The sequence below is a fragment of the Gopherus evgoodei genome, chromosome 11 (assembly GCF_007399415.2).
Source record: "Gopherus evgoodei ecotype Sinaloan lineage chromosome 11, rGopEvg1_v1.p, whole genome shotgun sequence".
Taxonomy (NCBI): Eukaryota; Metazoa; Chordata; order Testudines; family Testudinidae; genus Gopherus; species Gopherus evgoodei.
The window spans coordinates 76,681,730-76,696,562 of record NC_044332.1 but is presented as its reverse complement, the minus strand read 5'-3'; the positions used below and the strand labels follow the sequence as shown (position 1 = coordinate 76,696,562).

The 14,833-nt window shown below is 43.7% G+C and overlaps 1 protein-coding gene across 2 annotated transcripts in view; it reads right to left on the bottom strand.

The window, feature by feature from the left end:
- Positions 1–14,833, bottom strand: part of SMARCAL1 (SWI/SNF related, matrix associated, actin dependent regulator of chromatin, subfamily a like 1) — a 68,378-nt gene that overhangs the window by 27,048 nt on the left and 26,497 nt on the right. For both annotated transcript variants that reach the window (XM_030581013.1, XM_030581012.1), the window contains exon 10: positions 429–569. In XM_030581013.1, coding sequence (XP_030436873.1) covers positions 429–569 — 141 coding nt within the window. The remainder of the gene's footprint in view (positions 1–428; positions 570–14,833) is intronic.

Sequence of the window (14,833 nt, the reverse complement as noted above, 5' to 3'; positions counted from 1 at the left end):
AAATTGGTTTCCAGATGGCCAGTCCAAACCTGCAGCCGCTTCTCACAGTCAGACGCCACAGGGTCAGATCTTCTCATATCAGACTCGCCTACTGCTGTGATGACTGATTTGCCTTTTGGTCTTTTAAGCCAGGTTCTCACTAAGGCAGATTTTGATTGAGTAGCTTTGCTTCCCCCAGCCCAAGTACACGGTTTACACGCTGCACAAAATGCTTCACAGTATGAGAGCTTTCAAAACACTGCTGTGAGCAAGAGAAGAGACTCGTCCTAAAATTACAGGCAGAGGCTACACGCAGCAGGAGCAGAAGTGGGGTGAGGGTCTCCACTTTGGCAAAGAAATAAGTACCCTGCCAGATCTGTACAGCTGTTTGTGATCACATGAACATGCACATCCTAGGCTAGCATTTCATAGATAATACACTCCGGTACCTTCTTGGCATCACAGTAGCGGAGTCCGAAGGAATGGAACTGAGGGAAGAAGGTTGGCCTGACAGCCACAATCTGCGTATAAAGCTCTGCGGGGCGCGACATGGCAGGGGTTCCCGACAGCAAGATCGCTCTTTTGGCAGCCTGCATAACAAACACAAGCAGAGTTTAGGAAATGACTTAAGCAGCTTCTATGAACCATAAATCTCACCCACAAAATATAGGTCAAGTTTCAACTCTCCTAAGGAAGGAGTGCATCGTCTTCAAAAAACTCCTGGCCTTTGCTATGTCAAGATGCTTCAAGGACAAGGGCTCCGATCTCCACAGGGGGGGAGTACAACACATTGCCAGTCATGGCTTCGGAGGTAAATGAAAGTCTATTTTTATTATGGCACGTTGACAACTGGCATTCGCCCCCATGCATGTTCAAATCTTATACCTGGGTCAACATTCCAATCAGCATCAGATCTCACAGGAAGGCTTCACACACCTCTAAGGCACATCCTCGCCTCCAGAATCAATTCTGCTGCAACAAGCCATAAATATACCCTGTCCTGCACACACAAAAGGGAGGCAGGGAGACAAGAAAAGTTTCAGACTGAAAACAAAATAAAACTGTAGGAGGCAAATTATGCTGCCTGACTCAGGGCTAGAAGAGGCCAACCTGCCAATCTTGGTGGCTCTATAAACAGACTGTAAGATGCCAAAACCTAATAACTAATAAACAAGTCATGCAGGAAAACTGCATGCAATAAATCAAATGGGAAAAGTCAGCAGTTAAAAAAAAACCCACCACAAAAAAGAATTGCAAAGGGAAGAGAAATTCTATTTTATAAACAAAATCCTCAAGTTTCACTTTTGCCCTCTTACCTCCAATAACATCTAATCCCCTTATTACAAGAGAGCTATGAATTTCCACTGCTATAATTTCACATGCAATAGTTAAATTACGCATGCCTTGTAATTTCCTGCATGCTTTAATGCAGGATCATTAAAATAACAAAGAGATTCTTGAATGACATCTATACCGACAGCTCATTCACACTGATATGAAAAAGAAAATGAAATTCTTTTATCCTTTCAGCGAGATCTACCAGTCGCCCAAAGCTATTCACTAGACTGACTCATTCACTCGCTGACCAAGACTGGAGGAAGGAAGGTTCACTTATCAGTTACCGGAAATTAATTCAGCAGTTCTTTGTCAGATATTAACAGGCTGAAGTCAAAATAAGTGGGATTTTTTTCCCTATTAAGCAAATCCGAGTGGGAGATGTGGTCACAGCAAAGGTCAGAAAGGTCTCACTAACATAAAAAGCAGGTTTTTTATAAAGTGAACAGACAGAAGAGATGCCAGCTCAGTTGACTTCTGGGAGGGGGGGCCTAATCGCACCTGGCACAGAAGGCCAGCCACCTCAATTGAGGGACGGAGCACAGAGCACATGTGATTCAGTGGGACAACAAACGATAAAAGAGAGACAGGAGTAGAGGTCAATGGTTCAAAACGAGAGTACCAGCTGGTGACACTAAGCAGTGAACCCCTGACAAAGGAGTCAGTGGACGCACTCCAGAGGAACTCTGCCCACAGACGTGAGACAAGTTAAGAGCCAAAAGTAGACCCCAGTCACCGAGAACCTCCCCGATGAGCTTCCCTCTCCCAGACTGATGGATGACCAACTTGGCCAGTGCCAGCAGGAGGCTGACACGGTCACGTGCAACCACACCCTAAGCAGGAGGTTCTGAAGGAGCTGAAAGAGGGGCTGCAACATCTCAGTTGGGGGCAGGCATGTGCAGAAAGGGCGAGCATGGGGGCATCTGTGAACTGTGCCAGTGCTCACAGCTCCATGAAGGAACCACCAACAAAATATCCCCAGAAGACCACGGCTGGAGTAAAGGCTGGCCCGTTGGGGGTCCTTTGCCATTGTCAGAAGATGCCAGGTTGACAGTCCTGGAGACTTATCTTTGCATAAAACTGGTACAGCACGGATAGTGGCAATACAACCTTCTCCACCATGCCCTACTTTGGACCTCCTAAGCTTAGAGGGGAGTTCAGTCTCCCCGCTCAATCACTCCTTACCTTTTTCTCATCAAGGACTTACTTCTAACAAGGCACCAGTTGGTGCAAATGCTGCAGTTTGTTAATCCCAGAGCACTAGAGTGCTCAGCATGGTACAAAACACAGGAAAACTGTGTAGTCCCTGACCTAAGGAGCAGACATAGTAATTGTTTTTGTGATGTAGACACCTGCTCACTAGGAATTGAACTAAGACCAGTTCGCTCATTTCAAATAAGCTACTGAAGTGCTGAAGCAGATGGCAATAACCTTCAGTCACTACTGACACAAGCTGGATTCCATGCAATATAAAATTAGCAACAGATGTGAAAGGCTTTTATCTTCCACATGGCCATTCCAGCCTCCTCTTCCCAGATTCTACATTTTACCGTGTGACATGGGGCAGAGGGAAGACCGAGTCCCCAGTAAGCAAGAGGTTAAGTCTGGCTTCTGGTCCCTCTCCCCCTGCACAGGTGCAGAGAGGGAGAGCTATAAAAAGGGCTGCTATGGAGCCCGGGGGGGGAGAGAAAGTTAAGATCCAGGTGAGCCCCTGGTTAGATGGGGGTTTTCTTCATTTGTTTTGCTTGTGGTGACTGTTTTAAACTGATGCAAAGGAGATTTGTTCCTGCTAAGTCCTTGCTGATCACTGCTTAGGTTATGTCTACACTACAGTTTATGTCGGCAGAACTTATGTTGCTCGGGCGGGGGCGAATAAACCACCACGGAGTGGCATAAGTTACACTGATCTGAACAACGCTATGTCAGCGGGAGAGCTTCTCTCGCTGATGTTGCTTCTGCCACTCGTGAAGGTGGTTTTATTATGCTGATGGAAAAGCTTTCTCTCATCAGCATAAAGTGCCTTCATCAGACACACGGCAGCTGTGCTGCTGCAGCGTTGTACGTGTAAACATACCCTAAGTCTTATTTCCTGAGAAATTTCCTATGGTGTCAGCGGTGGGATTTCACACCCAGGAAAAGAAGGCGTAGCCTACCAACGTGAAGCAGCAGAAGCTGGTAAAATGACTGGTGGAGCAGAAGTGCAAAATAAGACAGCAATGACCAGCAAGGATTTTCTAGCAGGATCAAATCTTTATAACCAGTTGAAACATGTCACCATAAAGAGCAGCAGAGATAAACCACCACTCAGCACCTGGATCTTAACCTTCCAGACTGGCATTCTCCTCCCCACACTCTCTGTTGCCATTCTTGTAGCTCTGTCCTTGGCAAACTGTGCAAGGGAAGCCAGACTTGGTGCCCTGTTCATTGGGAACCTGCACCCTGTCCTGCAGCCCTCATCTATCCAATAAGGTAGTCATAAAGCCTATAATAATAATACCCAGCTCTTATCTAGCCTCATCTGTAGATTTTAAAGTACTTTACAAAGGACACCCCACACATGATGACAAGAATTCCAGAAGCTTGGCAAGATTTCCAAAAGTCACTTCACAAGGACTAATTTCTGAAGTGTTTACCACCCACCAGGTACTCAGCTTAGAGGTCAAAGCCCAGCACCCAACTGCTTCCAAGTGCAGAAAGGGGAAGGTTATGCCACAAAGAAATAAACTGAACACACAAAGAGCCTCATTTGCATACAATGGCTCTCTGTATGTTAAATGAATTTCACAGCATGAGCCCTGCCATACACCAACAGGCTGATACTTTTTTCCTTCATAAATGCTGGTGCTGGATGTACAGTTACTGAAGTCCCCAGTTCTTGCGTACTCTGTTGTTTGAACTGATTAACATATAAAGAATATTACCCTGATATAAATGAAGAATCTCATGACAATTTTAATGCAGAAGACAGAATTGCTTAAGAGAGGTTAGACTTGTTGAAGGGGAAAGATACTGATAGTGGCTAAAGCAGATTTTGAGAACAGGTTTCTCTACTCCGATCAGACAGTACTCTGGATTGTGCCCAGATTGCATCAGGACTAGTCTGAAGTCAGAATCCCACAAATATAAATATTGCAAGTGATTTTTTTCTAGTAGGTATAACCGATACCAAAATAAAGAAGTTTTTCTTTTCTTTTCTTTTTTTTTTTAATGGCAGTGGTTGAATTTGGCTGTAGTAGGATGGGAAGACAGGGGGAAAAAAAAACAAGCTCTTGAGATCAGAACTGAAGAACCAGCATAAGCTGGAGGGCCAAAGTCTTCTATGATTCCAAAACAAGATTCTCTCTCTCTGGGCCCCTGAGACTGAAGATTCCTGAAGGCAGGAGGGTGATGATTTTTAATTTATTCTATCCCCGTGGATTCAGAATGCCTACGGGAAAGGAGCTAGCTCTTCCCCATTGGAAAGAGAGCTTTTTTGCTTTCCATCACATTCAAGTTTCAGCACTGGTTAATACACTCTGACCTATTTCTCTCTTCTAAACATTTCTTTTGAAATGAGCACGCACACAGAGTACTGGAGCTGCAGGCTACATGGAGCTTCAGGACTTCCATAATACCAACACAGGTTCCCATCCTGCAGCCATCTGAAAACGTGGACTACTTTACTCACGAGTGAGATCAGTGTGCCTACTCATGAGAGTAAAGCTACACATGTGCTCATAAGAACATTAGAATGGCCATACTGGGTCAGACCAAAGCTCCATCCAGCCCAGTGTCCTGTCTGCCAACGGTGGCCAATGCCAGGTGCCCCAGAGGGAGTGAACCTAACAGGTAATGATCAAATGATATTCTCCTGCCATCCATCTCCACCCTCTGACAAACAGAGGCTAGAGACACCATTCCTTACCCATCCTGGCTAACAGCCATTAATGCACTTAACTTCCATGAATTTATCCAGTTCTCTTTTAAACCCTATTATAGTCCTAGCCTTCACAACCTCCTCAGGCAAGGAGTTCCACAGGTTGACTGTGTGCTGTGTGAAGAACTTCCTTTTATTTGTTTTAAACCTGCTGCCCATTAATTTTATTTGGTGGCCCCTAGTTCTTATATTATGGGAACAAGTAAATAACTTTTCCTTATTCACTTTCTCCACACCACTCATGATTTTATATACCTCTATCATATCCCCCCCTACTCTCCTCTTTTCCAAGCTGAAAAGTCCCAGTCTCATTAATCTCTCCTCATATAGGACCCGTTCCAAACCCCTAATTATTTTAGTTGCCCTTCTCTGAACCTTTTCTATTGCCAGTATATCTTTTTTGAGATGAGACCATCACATCTGTACACAGTATTCAAGATGTGGGCATACCACTGATTTATATAAGGGCACTAAGATATTCTCCATCTTATTCTCTATCCTTTTTAATGATTCCTAACGTCCTGTTTGCTTTTTTGACTGCCGCTGCACACTGCATGGACTTCTTCAGAGAGCTATCCATGACGACTCCAACATCTCTTTCCTAATTAGCTGTAGCTAAATTAGCCCCCCATCATATTGTATGTATAGTTGGGGTTATTTTTTCCAATGTGCATTACTCTACATTTATCCACATTAAATTTTGTTTGCCATTTTGTTGCCCAATCACTTAGTTTCGTGAGATCTTTTTGAAGTTCTTCACCATCTGCTTTGGTCTTAACTATCTTGAGCAATTTAGTATCATCTGCAAACTTTGCCACCTCACTGTTTACCCCATCACTGTTTACCCCTTTCTCCAGATCATTTATGAATAAGTTGAATAGGATTGGTTTTAGGACTGACCCTTGGGGAACACCACTTGTTACCCCTCTCCATTCTGAACATTTACCATTTATTCCTACCCTTTGTTCCCTGTCTTTTAACCAGTTCCCAATCCATGAAAGGATCTTCCCTCTTATCCCATGACAACTTAATTTATGTAAAAGCCTTTGGTGAGGGACCTTGTCAAAGGCTTTCTGGAAATCTAAGTACACTATGTTCACTAGATCCCCCTCGTCCACATGTTTGTTGACCCCTTCAAAGAACTCTAATAGATTAGTAAGACATGATTTCCCTTTACAGAAACCATGTTGATTTTTGCCCAACAATGTATGTTCTATGTGTCTGACAATTTTATTCTTTACTATTGTTTCAACTAATTTGCCTGGTACTGATGTTAGACTTACTGGTCCATAATTGCCGGGATCACTTATACAGCCCTTTTTAAATATTGGCATTACATTAGCTATCTTCCAATCATTGGGTACAGAAGCTGATTTAAAGGATAGGTTACAAACCATAGTTAATACTTCCGTAATTTCACATTTGAGTTCTTTCAGAATTCTTGGGTGAATGCCATCTGGTCCGGGTGACCTGTTATTGTTAAGTTTATCAATTAATTCCAAAACCTCCTCTAGTGACACCTCAATCTGTGACAATTCCTCAGCTTTGTCCCCTACAAAGGATGGCTCAGGTTTGGGAATCTCCCTAACATCCTCAGCCATGAAGACTGAAGCAAAGAATTCATTTAGTTCCTCCACAATGACTTTGTCGTCGTTAAGTGCTCCTTTTGCTCAAAGTTGCAGGATCAAGGTCACGAGGAAGGAAGCAGAGGCAGACATTCATTTTACACCATAGGAATCTTAGGCTAGATAAGACTTTTTTTTAAAAAAATGTATTTCTCAGTCTCTGAGTTCTTCACTGATGACACACCATGATGCTTCTGAAACCCATTCATGTTCCATTGAGACTTTCCCCAATTCCCACTGCCTTGTTTTGTTCTTCTGTATTTGCATGTGATATCATATGTAACATTTTGACTTGTGGGAAGAAGTGGAATTGTTTTCAGCAGGAGTCCCCAGGAGAGCCCTCCGTGGACGAAGTGGAGAAGTTTCAGTCTGTCCCAGTACTTTATTTGCTATCCGTTGTACATTTCCCCTCTATCTTTCTAGTTTTAGACAATTTGATAGTACATGTATTACCTCTCCAATGCTTATCAGCTACATGGGCAGTCTAGGCTAGTGGGAGCCCCATGAAGAAAGAGGCTGGGTCAGGGCACCGCTGATACTGGGGGTAGGCCTATAAGGATATGTCTACACTGCAGCTGAAAGCAAGCCTCTCAGTCAGAGTAGACAGACTCGCTCAAGCTAGCGTGCTAAAAATTAGAGTCTGGACATTGCTGCAGGGGAAGAGGCTTAGGCTTGGGCTTGGTCTCAGGTGACATATCCTAAGATCACTGGCAGCAAGGTGGTGGATAGACACAACTAGCCTAGCTCTTGACTTTCCCACCTCCTAGGTAGTGGGCGTTAAAAGCCAGCCCTGACAGAGGTGAACTCGGGGAAGCTTATCCAGTGTCTCAAGCCTCGCAGCAAGAGGAGACCCCTTGGTATATGTGGCAATAGAGGATTTAGCCCCTTTAAAACAGGGAATTCTTTTCTGGAGCCATCTGGCCATAAAAAGCTCATAGCATTCACCACTACCATCAGAGATCACAGTGCTATGGACAGGCCTCATGCAGTTCCCAGTGCAGATTGGCCCAGGTCATGCCTGAGCTTGAAAGAGGGGTTCACAGGTATTGTGCCACATGCCAAGAGATTAATTAGTGGGGGTTCAACTCAGCCTCCATAACCTGGAAGGGGGACACAGCAGCTGTGCCCAGACCCTACTAACTGCTTCCACATGCAGGAGTTCAAGTCTATCACAAGTGCACACAAGTGCAGAGTTGCACATGCACAAGTAGAGGCTGGGAACTGAAAACAAAAAATCAGGCCCCGATTATCTTGTTGTTAATTCAACTTATTGGATAGCATGTTATCGCAGGGATAAGGGAGAGACAAGAGAACAGAGGGGAAATCATATCAGGATCTTAGATGTCCGCATACCAATGCGAGAAGTATAGGGAATAAGCAGGAATAAATTGAAATTCTAGTTAATAAACACAACTGTGATATAGTTGGCATCACAGATGACTTGATGGGATAACAGACATGACTGGAATATTGGTATAGAAGGATACAGCTTGCTCAGGAAGGACAGGCAGGGAAAAAAAGGGAAGAGGTGTTGCCTTATATATTAAAAATGCATACGCTTGGACTGAGGTTGAGATGGAAATAGGAGACTGAGTTGTTGAAAGTCTCTGGGAAAGGATAAAAGGGGTTAAAAAACAGGGATGATGTCATGACAGGGGTCTACTACAGGCCACCTAACCAGGAAGAAGAGGTGGATGACGTTTTTTTAAACAACTAACAAAATCATCCAAAGCACAGGACTTCATGGTGATAAGGAACTTCAACTACCCAGACATTTGTGGGAAAATAACACAGCAGAGCACAGATGACCCAACAAGTTCTTGGAATGTAATGTAAATCTGTTGGTCTTTAAGGTGCCACTGAACTCCTTGTTGTTTCTGTGGATACAGACAGAAAACCCAACCACATCACCCATACCATCAGAAGCTCATTCACCTGCACGTCTACTAATGTTATATATGCCATCATGTGCCAGCAATGCCCCTCTGCCATGTACATTGGTCAGACCGGACAGTCCTTAGGTAAAAGAATAAATGGACACAAATCGGACATCAGGAATAGTAACACACAAAAGCCAGTAGGAGAACACTTCAATTTTCCTGGACCTTCTAGAACAGATTTAAAAGTAGCTACACTTGACCAAAAAAACTTCAGAAACAGACTTCAAAGAGAAACAACAGAACCAAAATTCATTTGCAAATTTAACATCATTAATTTGGACTTGAATAGGAACTGGGAGTGGCTGGTGCCTTACAAAAGCAGCTTTGCCTCTCCTGGAATGGACACCACCTCATCTATTATTGGGAGTGGACTACATCCACGCTGATCGAATTGGCCCTGTCAACACTGGTTCTCCACTTGTGAGGTAACTCCCTTCTCTTCATGTGTCATTATATAATGCCCGCAGCTGTAGTTTTTACTCCATGCATCTGAAGAAGTGGGGTTTTTTTACCCAAAAAAGCTTATGCCCAAATAAATCTGTTAGTCTTTAAGAAGCCACCGGACTCCTTGTGGTTTTTGTGGATACAGACTAATGCGGCTAACCCCTGATACTTGGAATGTATTGGAGCCAATTTTTTATTTCAGAAGATGGAAAAAGCTACTAGAGGAGAGGCTGTTCTAGATTTGATTTTGACAAATAGGGAGGAACTGGTTGAGAATCTGAAAGTGGAAGGCAGCTTAGGTGAAAGTGATCACAAAATGAGAGAGCTCATGAGTCTAAGGAATGGTAGAAGGGAAAACAGCACAATAAAGATAATGGATTCCAAGAAGGCTGACTTTAGCAAACTCAGAGAGTTGGTAGGTAAGACAATTGGAAAAAGGCAAATATAGTGCTCATCTTTGAAAAAGGGAAGGAGGAGAATCCACGCAACTACAGACTTGTCAGCCTCACCTCAGTCCCTGGAAAAATCATGGAGCACTTCCTCAAAGAAACCATTTTGAAACACTTGGAGGAGAGGAAGGTGATCAGGAACAGTCAATATGGACTCACCAAGGGCAAGTCATGCCTGACCAACCTGATTGCCTTCTATGATGAGATAACTGGCTCTGTGGATATGGGGAAAGCAGTGGACGTGATATACCTTGACTTTATCAAGGCTTTTGATACGGTCTTCCACAGTATTCTTGTCAGCAAGTTAAAGAAGTATGGATTGGATGAATGGACTATAAGGTGAATAGAAAGCTGGCTGGATTGTTGGGCTCAACGGGTAGTGATCAAGAGCTCAATGTCTAGTTGGCAGCCAGTATCAAGCGGAGTGCCCCAAAGGTCGGTCCTGGGGCCGGTTTTCTTTAACATCTTCATTAATAATCTGGATGATGGGATGGACTGCACCCTCAGCAAGTTCGCGGATGATACTAAGCTGGGAAGAGAGGTATAGGGTCCAGAGTGACCTAGACAAATTGGAGGGTTGGACTAAAAGAAATCTGATGACGTTCAACAAGGACAAGTGCAGAGTCCTTCACTTAGGACAAAAGAATCCCATGCACTGCTATGGGCTGGGAACTGACTGGCTAAGCAGCAGTTCTGCAGAAAAGGACCTGGGGATTACAGTGGACGAGAAGCTGGATATGAGTCAGTGTGCCCTTGTTGCCAAGAAGGCTAACGGCATACTGGGCTGTATTAGTAAGAGCACTGCCAGCAGATTGAGGGAAGTGATTATTCCCCTCTATTTGGCACTGGTGAAGCCATATCTGGAGTACTGCATCCAATTTTGGACCCCCCCAATACAGAAAGGATGTAGACAAATTGGAGAGAGTCCAGCGGAGGGCAAAAAAATGATTAGGGGGCTGGAGCACATGACTTATGAGGAGAGGCTGAGGGAACTGGGTTTATTTAGTCTGCAGAAGAGCAGAGTGATGGGGGATTTGATAGCAGCCTTCAACTACCAGAAGGGGGGTTCCAAAGAGGATGGAGCTCAGCTGTTCTCAGTGGTGGCAGATGACAGAACAAGGAGCAATGGTCTCAAGTTGCAGTGGGGGAGGTCTAGGTTGGATATTAGGAAAAAAATATTTCACTAGGAGGGTGGTGAAACACTGGAATGGGTTACCTACGGAGATGGTGGAATCTCCTTCCTTAGAGGTTTTTAAGGCCCAGCTTGACAAATCCCTGGCTGGCATGATTTAGTTGGAGTTGGTCCTGCTTTGAGCAGGGGGTTGCACTAGATGACCTCCTGAGGTCTCCTCCAACCCTAATCTTCTATGAACCCATGGGAAGCAAGTCTAAGGGGAAAACCAGTTCAAGAGAGCAGGCAGTTTTTCAAAGAGACATTATTAAGGGCACAAGAGCAAACTATCCCACTGTGTAGGAAAGACAGGAAGTATGGCAAGAGACCCCCCCTCCCGCCCCCCGGCTTAACCAGGAGATCTTCAATGATCTGATCCTCAAAAGAGAGTCCTACAAAAAGTGCAAACTAGGTCAAATTACAAAGGATGAATAGAAACAAATAACACAAGAATGTGGGGAAAAAATTAGAAAGGCCAAGGCACAAAATGAGATTAACCTAGTGTGACAAAATTCCTCCTCTACCTTGGTGGGTCCTGCGCTTACTGGCGGATTTGCTCACCTCAGTGATCTTTCCCACAGTCTGGGTCAACTCCTCCTGTGTCTGATCAGGAGTTGGGAGGTTTGGAGGGAACCCGGGCCCACTCTCTACTCCGGGTTCCAGCCCAGGGCCCTGTGGACTGCAGCTGTCTATAGTGCCTCCTGTAACAGCTGCATGACAGCTACAACTCCCTGGACTACTTCCCCATGGCCTCCTCCAAACACCCTTCTTTATCCTTACCACAGGACCTTCGTGCTGGTGTCTGATAATGCTTGTACTCCTCAATCCTCCAGCAGCAGGCCCACGCCCTCTCAGCTTCTTGCACCTCTTGCTCCCAGCTCCTGACACACACTTCCTTTCCTCTGGCTCCCTCCAGCCTAACTAGAGTGATCTCTTTTTTTTAAACCCAGGTGCCCTGATTAGCCTGCCTTGATTGGCTACAGGTGTTCTAATCAGCCTGTCTGCCTTAATTGGTTCTAGCAGGTTGCTGATTATTCTAGTGCAGCCCCTGCTCTGGTCACTCAGGGAACAGAAAACTACTCATCCAGTGACCAGTATATTTGCCCTCTACCAGACTCCTGTATCCCAATGGTTTGGGTCTGTCACACTAGCTAGAGACAAAGGGTTACAAGAAAACATGCTAAGCAAGAAGACAAGAAAGGACAGGGGAGGCCCGTTACTCAAAGGAGTGGGGGGAAGGAACAGAACAGAAAATGTGGAGATAGCATAAGTGCTATATGACTTTTTTGTTTCAGATTTCACCAAAAAGATTAGTAGCAATTAGATGTCTAATACAGTGAATGACAGTGAAAATGAGCTAGGATTAGAGGCTAAAATAGGAAAAGAACAAGTTAAAAATTACTTAGACGAATTACATGTCTTCAAGGCACCAGGGCCTGATAAAATGCATCCTAAAATACTCAAGGAGCTGATTGAGGAGGTATCTGAGACATTAGCGATTATCTTTGAAAAGTCATGGAAGACGGGAGAGATTCCAGAGGACTGGAAAAGGGCAAATATAGTGCCAATCTATAAAAAGGAGATAAGGTCAATCTGGGGCATTACAGACCAGTCAGCTTAACTTCAGTACCTGGAAAGATAATGGAGCAAATAATTAAGCAATCAATCAATTTGCAAAAATCTAGAAGATAATAAGGTGAAAAGTAACAGTCAGCATGGATTTGTCAAGAACAAATCACGTCAAACCAACCTAACAGCTTTCTTTGACAGGGTAACAAACCTTGTGGATTGGGGCGGAAGCATTACCTGTGGTATATGTTGACTTTACTAAAGACTTTTGATACTGTCTCGCATGACCTTCTCATAAACAAACTAGGGAAATGCAAGCTAGATGAAGCTAGTATAAGATGGGTGCATACCTGCTTGACAACTTGTTCCCCGAGAGTAGTTATGAATGATTGACAGTCAAGCTGGAAGGGCATAACGAGTGGGGTCCTGCAAGTATCAGTTCTGGGTCCGGTTCTATTCAATCAATGATTTAGACCATGGCATAGACCAGAGTACACTTATAAAGTTTGTGGATGATACCAAGCTGGGAGGGGTTGCAAGTGCTTTGGAGGAAAGGATTAAAACTCAAAATGATTTGGACAAACTGGAGAAATAGTCTGAAGTAAATAGGATGAAATTCAATAAGAACAAATGTAACATACTCCATTTAGGAAGGAACAGTTATATGCACACATACAAAATGGGAAATGACTGCTTATGAAGGAATACTGCAGAAAGAGATCTAGGGGTCATACTGGATCACAAGCTAAATATGAGTCAACAGTGTAAAATTGTTGCAAAAAAAGCAAATATCATTCTGGGATGTATTAAGAGGAATGCTGTAAGCAAGACACAAGAAGTAATTCTTTCACTCTACTCCGCACTGATTCGGCCTCAACTGGAGTAGTGTGTCCAGTTCTGGGTGCCACATTTCAGGAAATATGTAGCCAAATTGGAGAGAGTCCAGAGAAGAGCAACAAAAATGATTAAAAATCTAGAAAAACCATGACCTATTAGGAAGATTGAAAAAATTGGGTTTATTTAGTCTGCAAAAGAGAAGACAGAGGACATGATAACAGTTTTCAAGTACATAAAAAGTTGTTAGAAGGAGGAGGAGGAGGAAGGTAAATTGTTCTCCTTAACCTCTGAGGATAGGACAAGAAGCAATGGGCTTAAACTGACGCAAGGGCGGTATAAGTTGGACATTAGGAAAAACTTCCTAACTGTCACGGTGGTTAAGCACTGGAATAAATTGCCTAGGGAGGCTGTGGAATTTCCATCACTGGAGATTTTTGAGAGGTTAGACAAACACCTGTCAGGGATGGTCTAGATAATATTTAGTCCTGCCATGAGTGCAGGGAACTGGACGAGATGACCTCTTGAGGTCCCTTCCAGTCCTATGATTCTGTGATTCTATGTATCACATTTGCTTAAAGTATTAAATCAAAATGCAGTGTGCCCAGCCTCAGGAGCCCCACTTTCTCCAGCCAAACTGTGGGGAACTAAACCCTTCGCTACCCACCCCTGCACTTGACAGAGAAGCAGCAAAATCTGTCTTATAGGATTCTGGTGTACAATACAGAAGACCAAGACACATAGTTGTTTATATGAATCATTATTTCTACCAACCCACGACAGTGAGATTTCAGTCCCATGTTTTATACCTGGGTAGAGTGGAAAACTCGATACATCACTGTCCTGTGCCAGCTCCATGGCAACATTTACGCCAGAGCAGAAAATGATGAGTTATATGGTAAAAATACCACTTTATGTTGAAAAATGATCAATGACCTCAAGATATTAAAGATTAAAACAAATCCACAGCAAAGTATTTCAGAAACAGATATTTAGCCCTGTTGCCAGCAAGGTAATTTTCAAATTCATACTAAACTTAAATCTTCTTTATTGATTTAATCTGATTATTGTGCAGTTTCGTCTAAACGACCATAACAATTTCTAAATTTTACTGGCCACTGTAATATGGAAGCTCCAGCACCAGATTCTAGTACGCTAAAAAGGATCTATTAAATACCCATGGAAGGGATGCTATCAGCCTCAGTAACATTTCAATTTAAATCTGGCCACAGCAGTTATGGGCATATAAATATTTATAGCAAATAAGAAGCAGAGATCACATTTCTTAGAGGTTTTTTCCTCTCCCATAAATCAGCTGAAATCTAAGCATTCATGCTTTCGAAGACGTCCATCTACTTGTTATTCGAGAAAGTGGCTTAAACGCCCAGAATGAGATTCTGTGCTGCCTCTCCAAGAGGCACAGTGCAGAACTCACAGCCAAGGGAGCAAAGTCAGATTTAGGCACTCCCAACCCTGAGGGGGCTAGAGAGGCCCACAGCATAACTCAGAGGTTGTCTACACTTTGAGTGGGAGTGAGGATGATTCCCAGCTTGAGATATACCTGTGCTAGC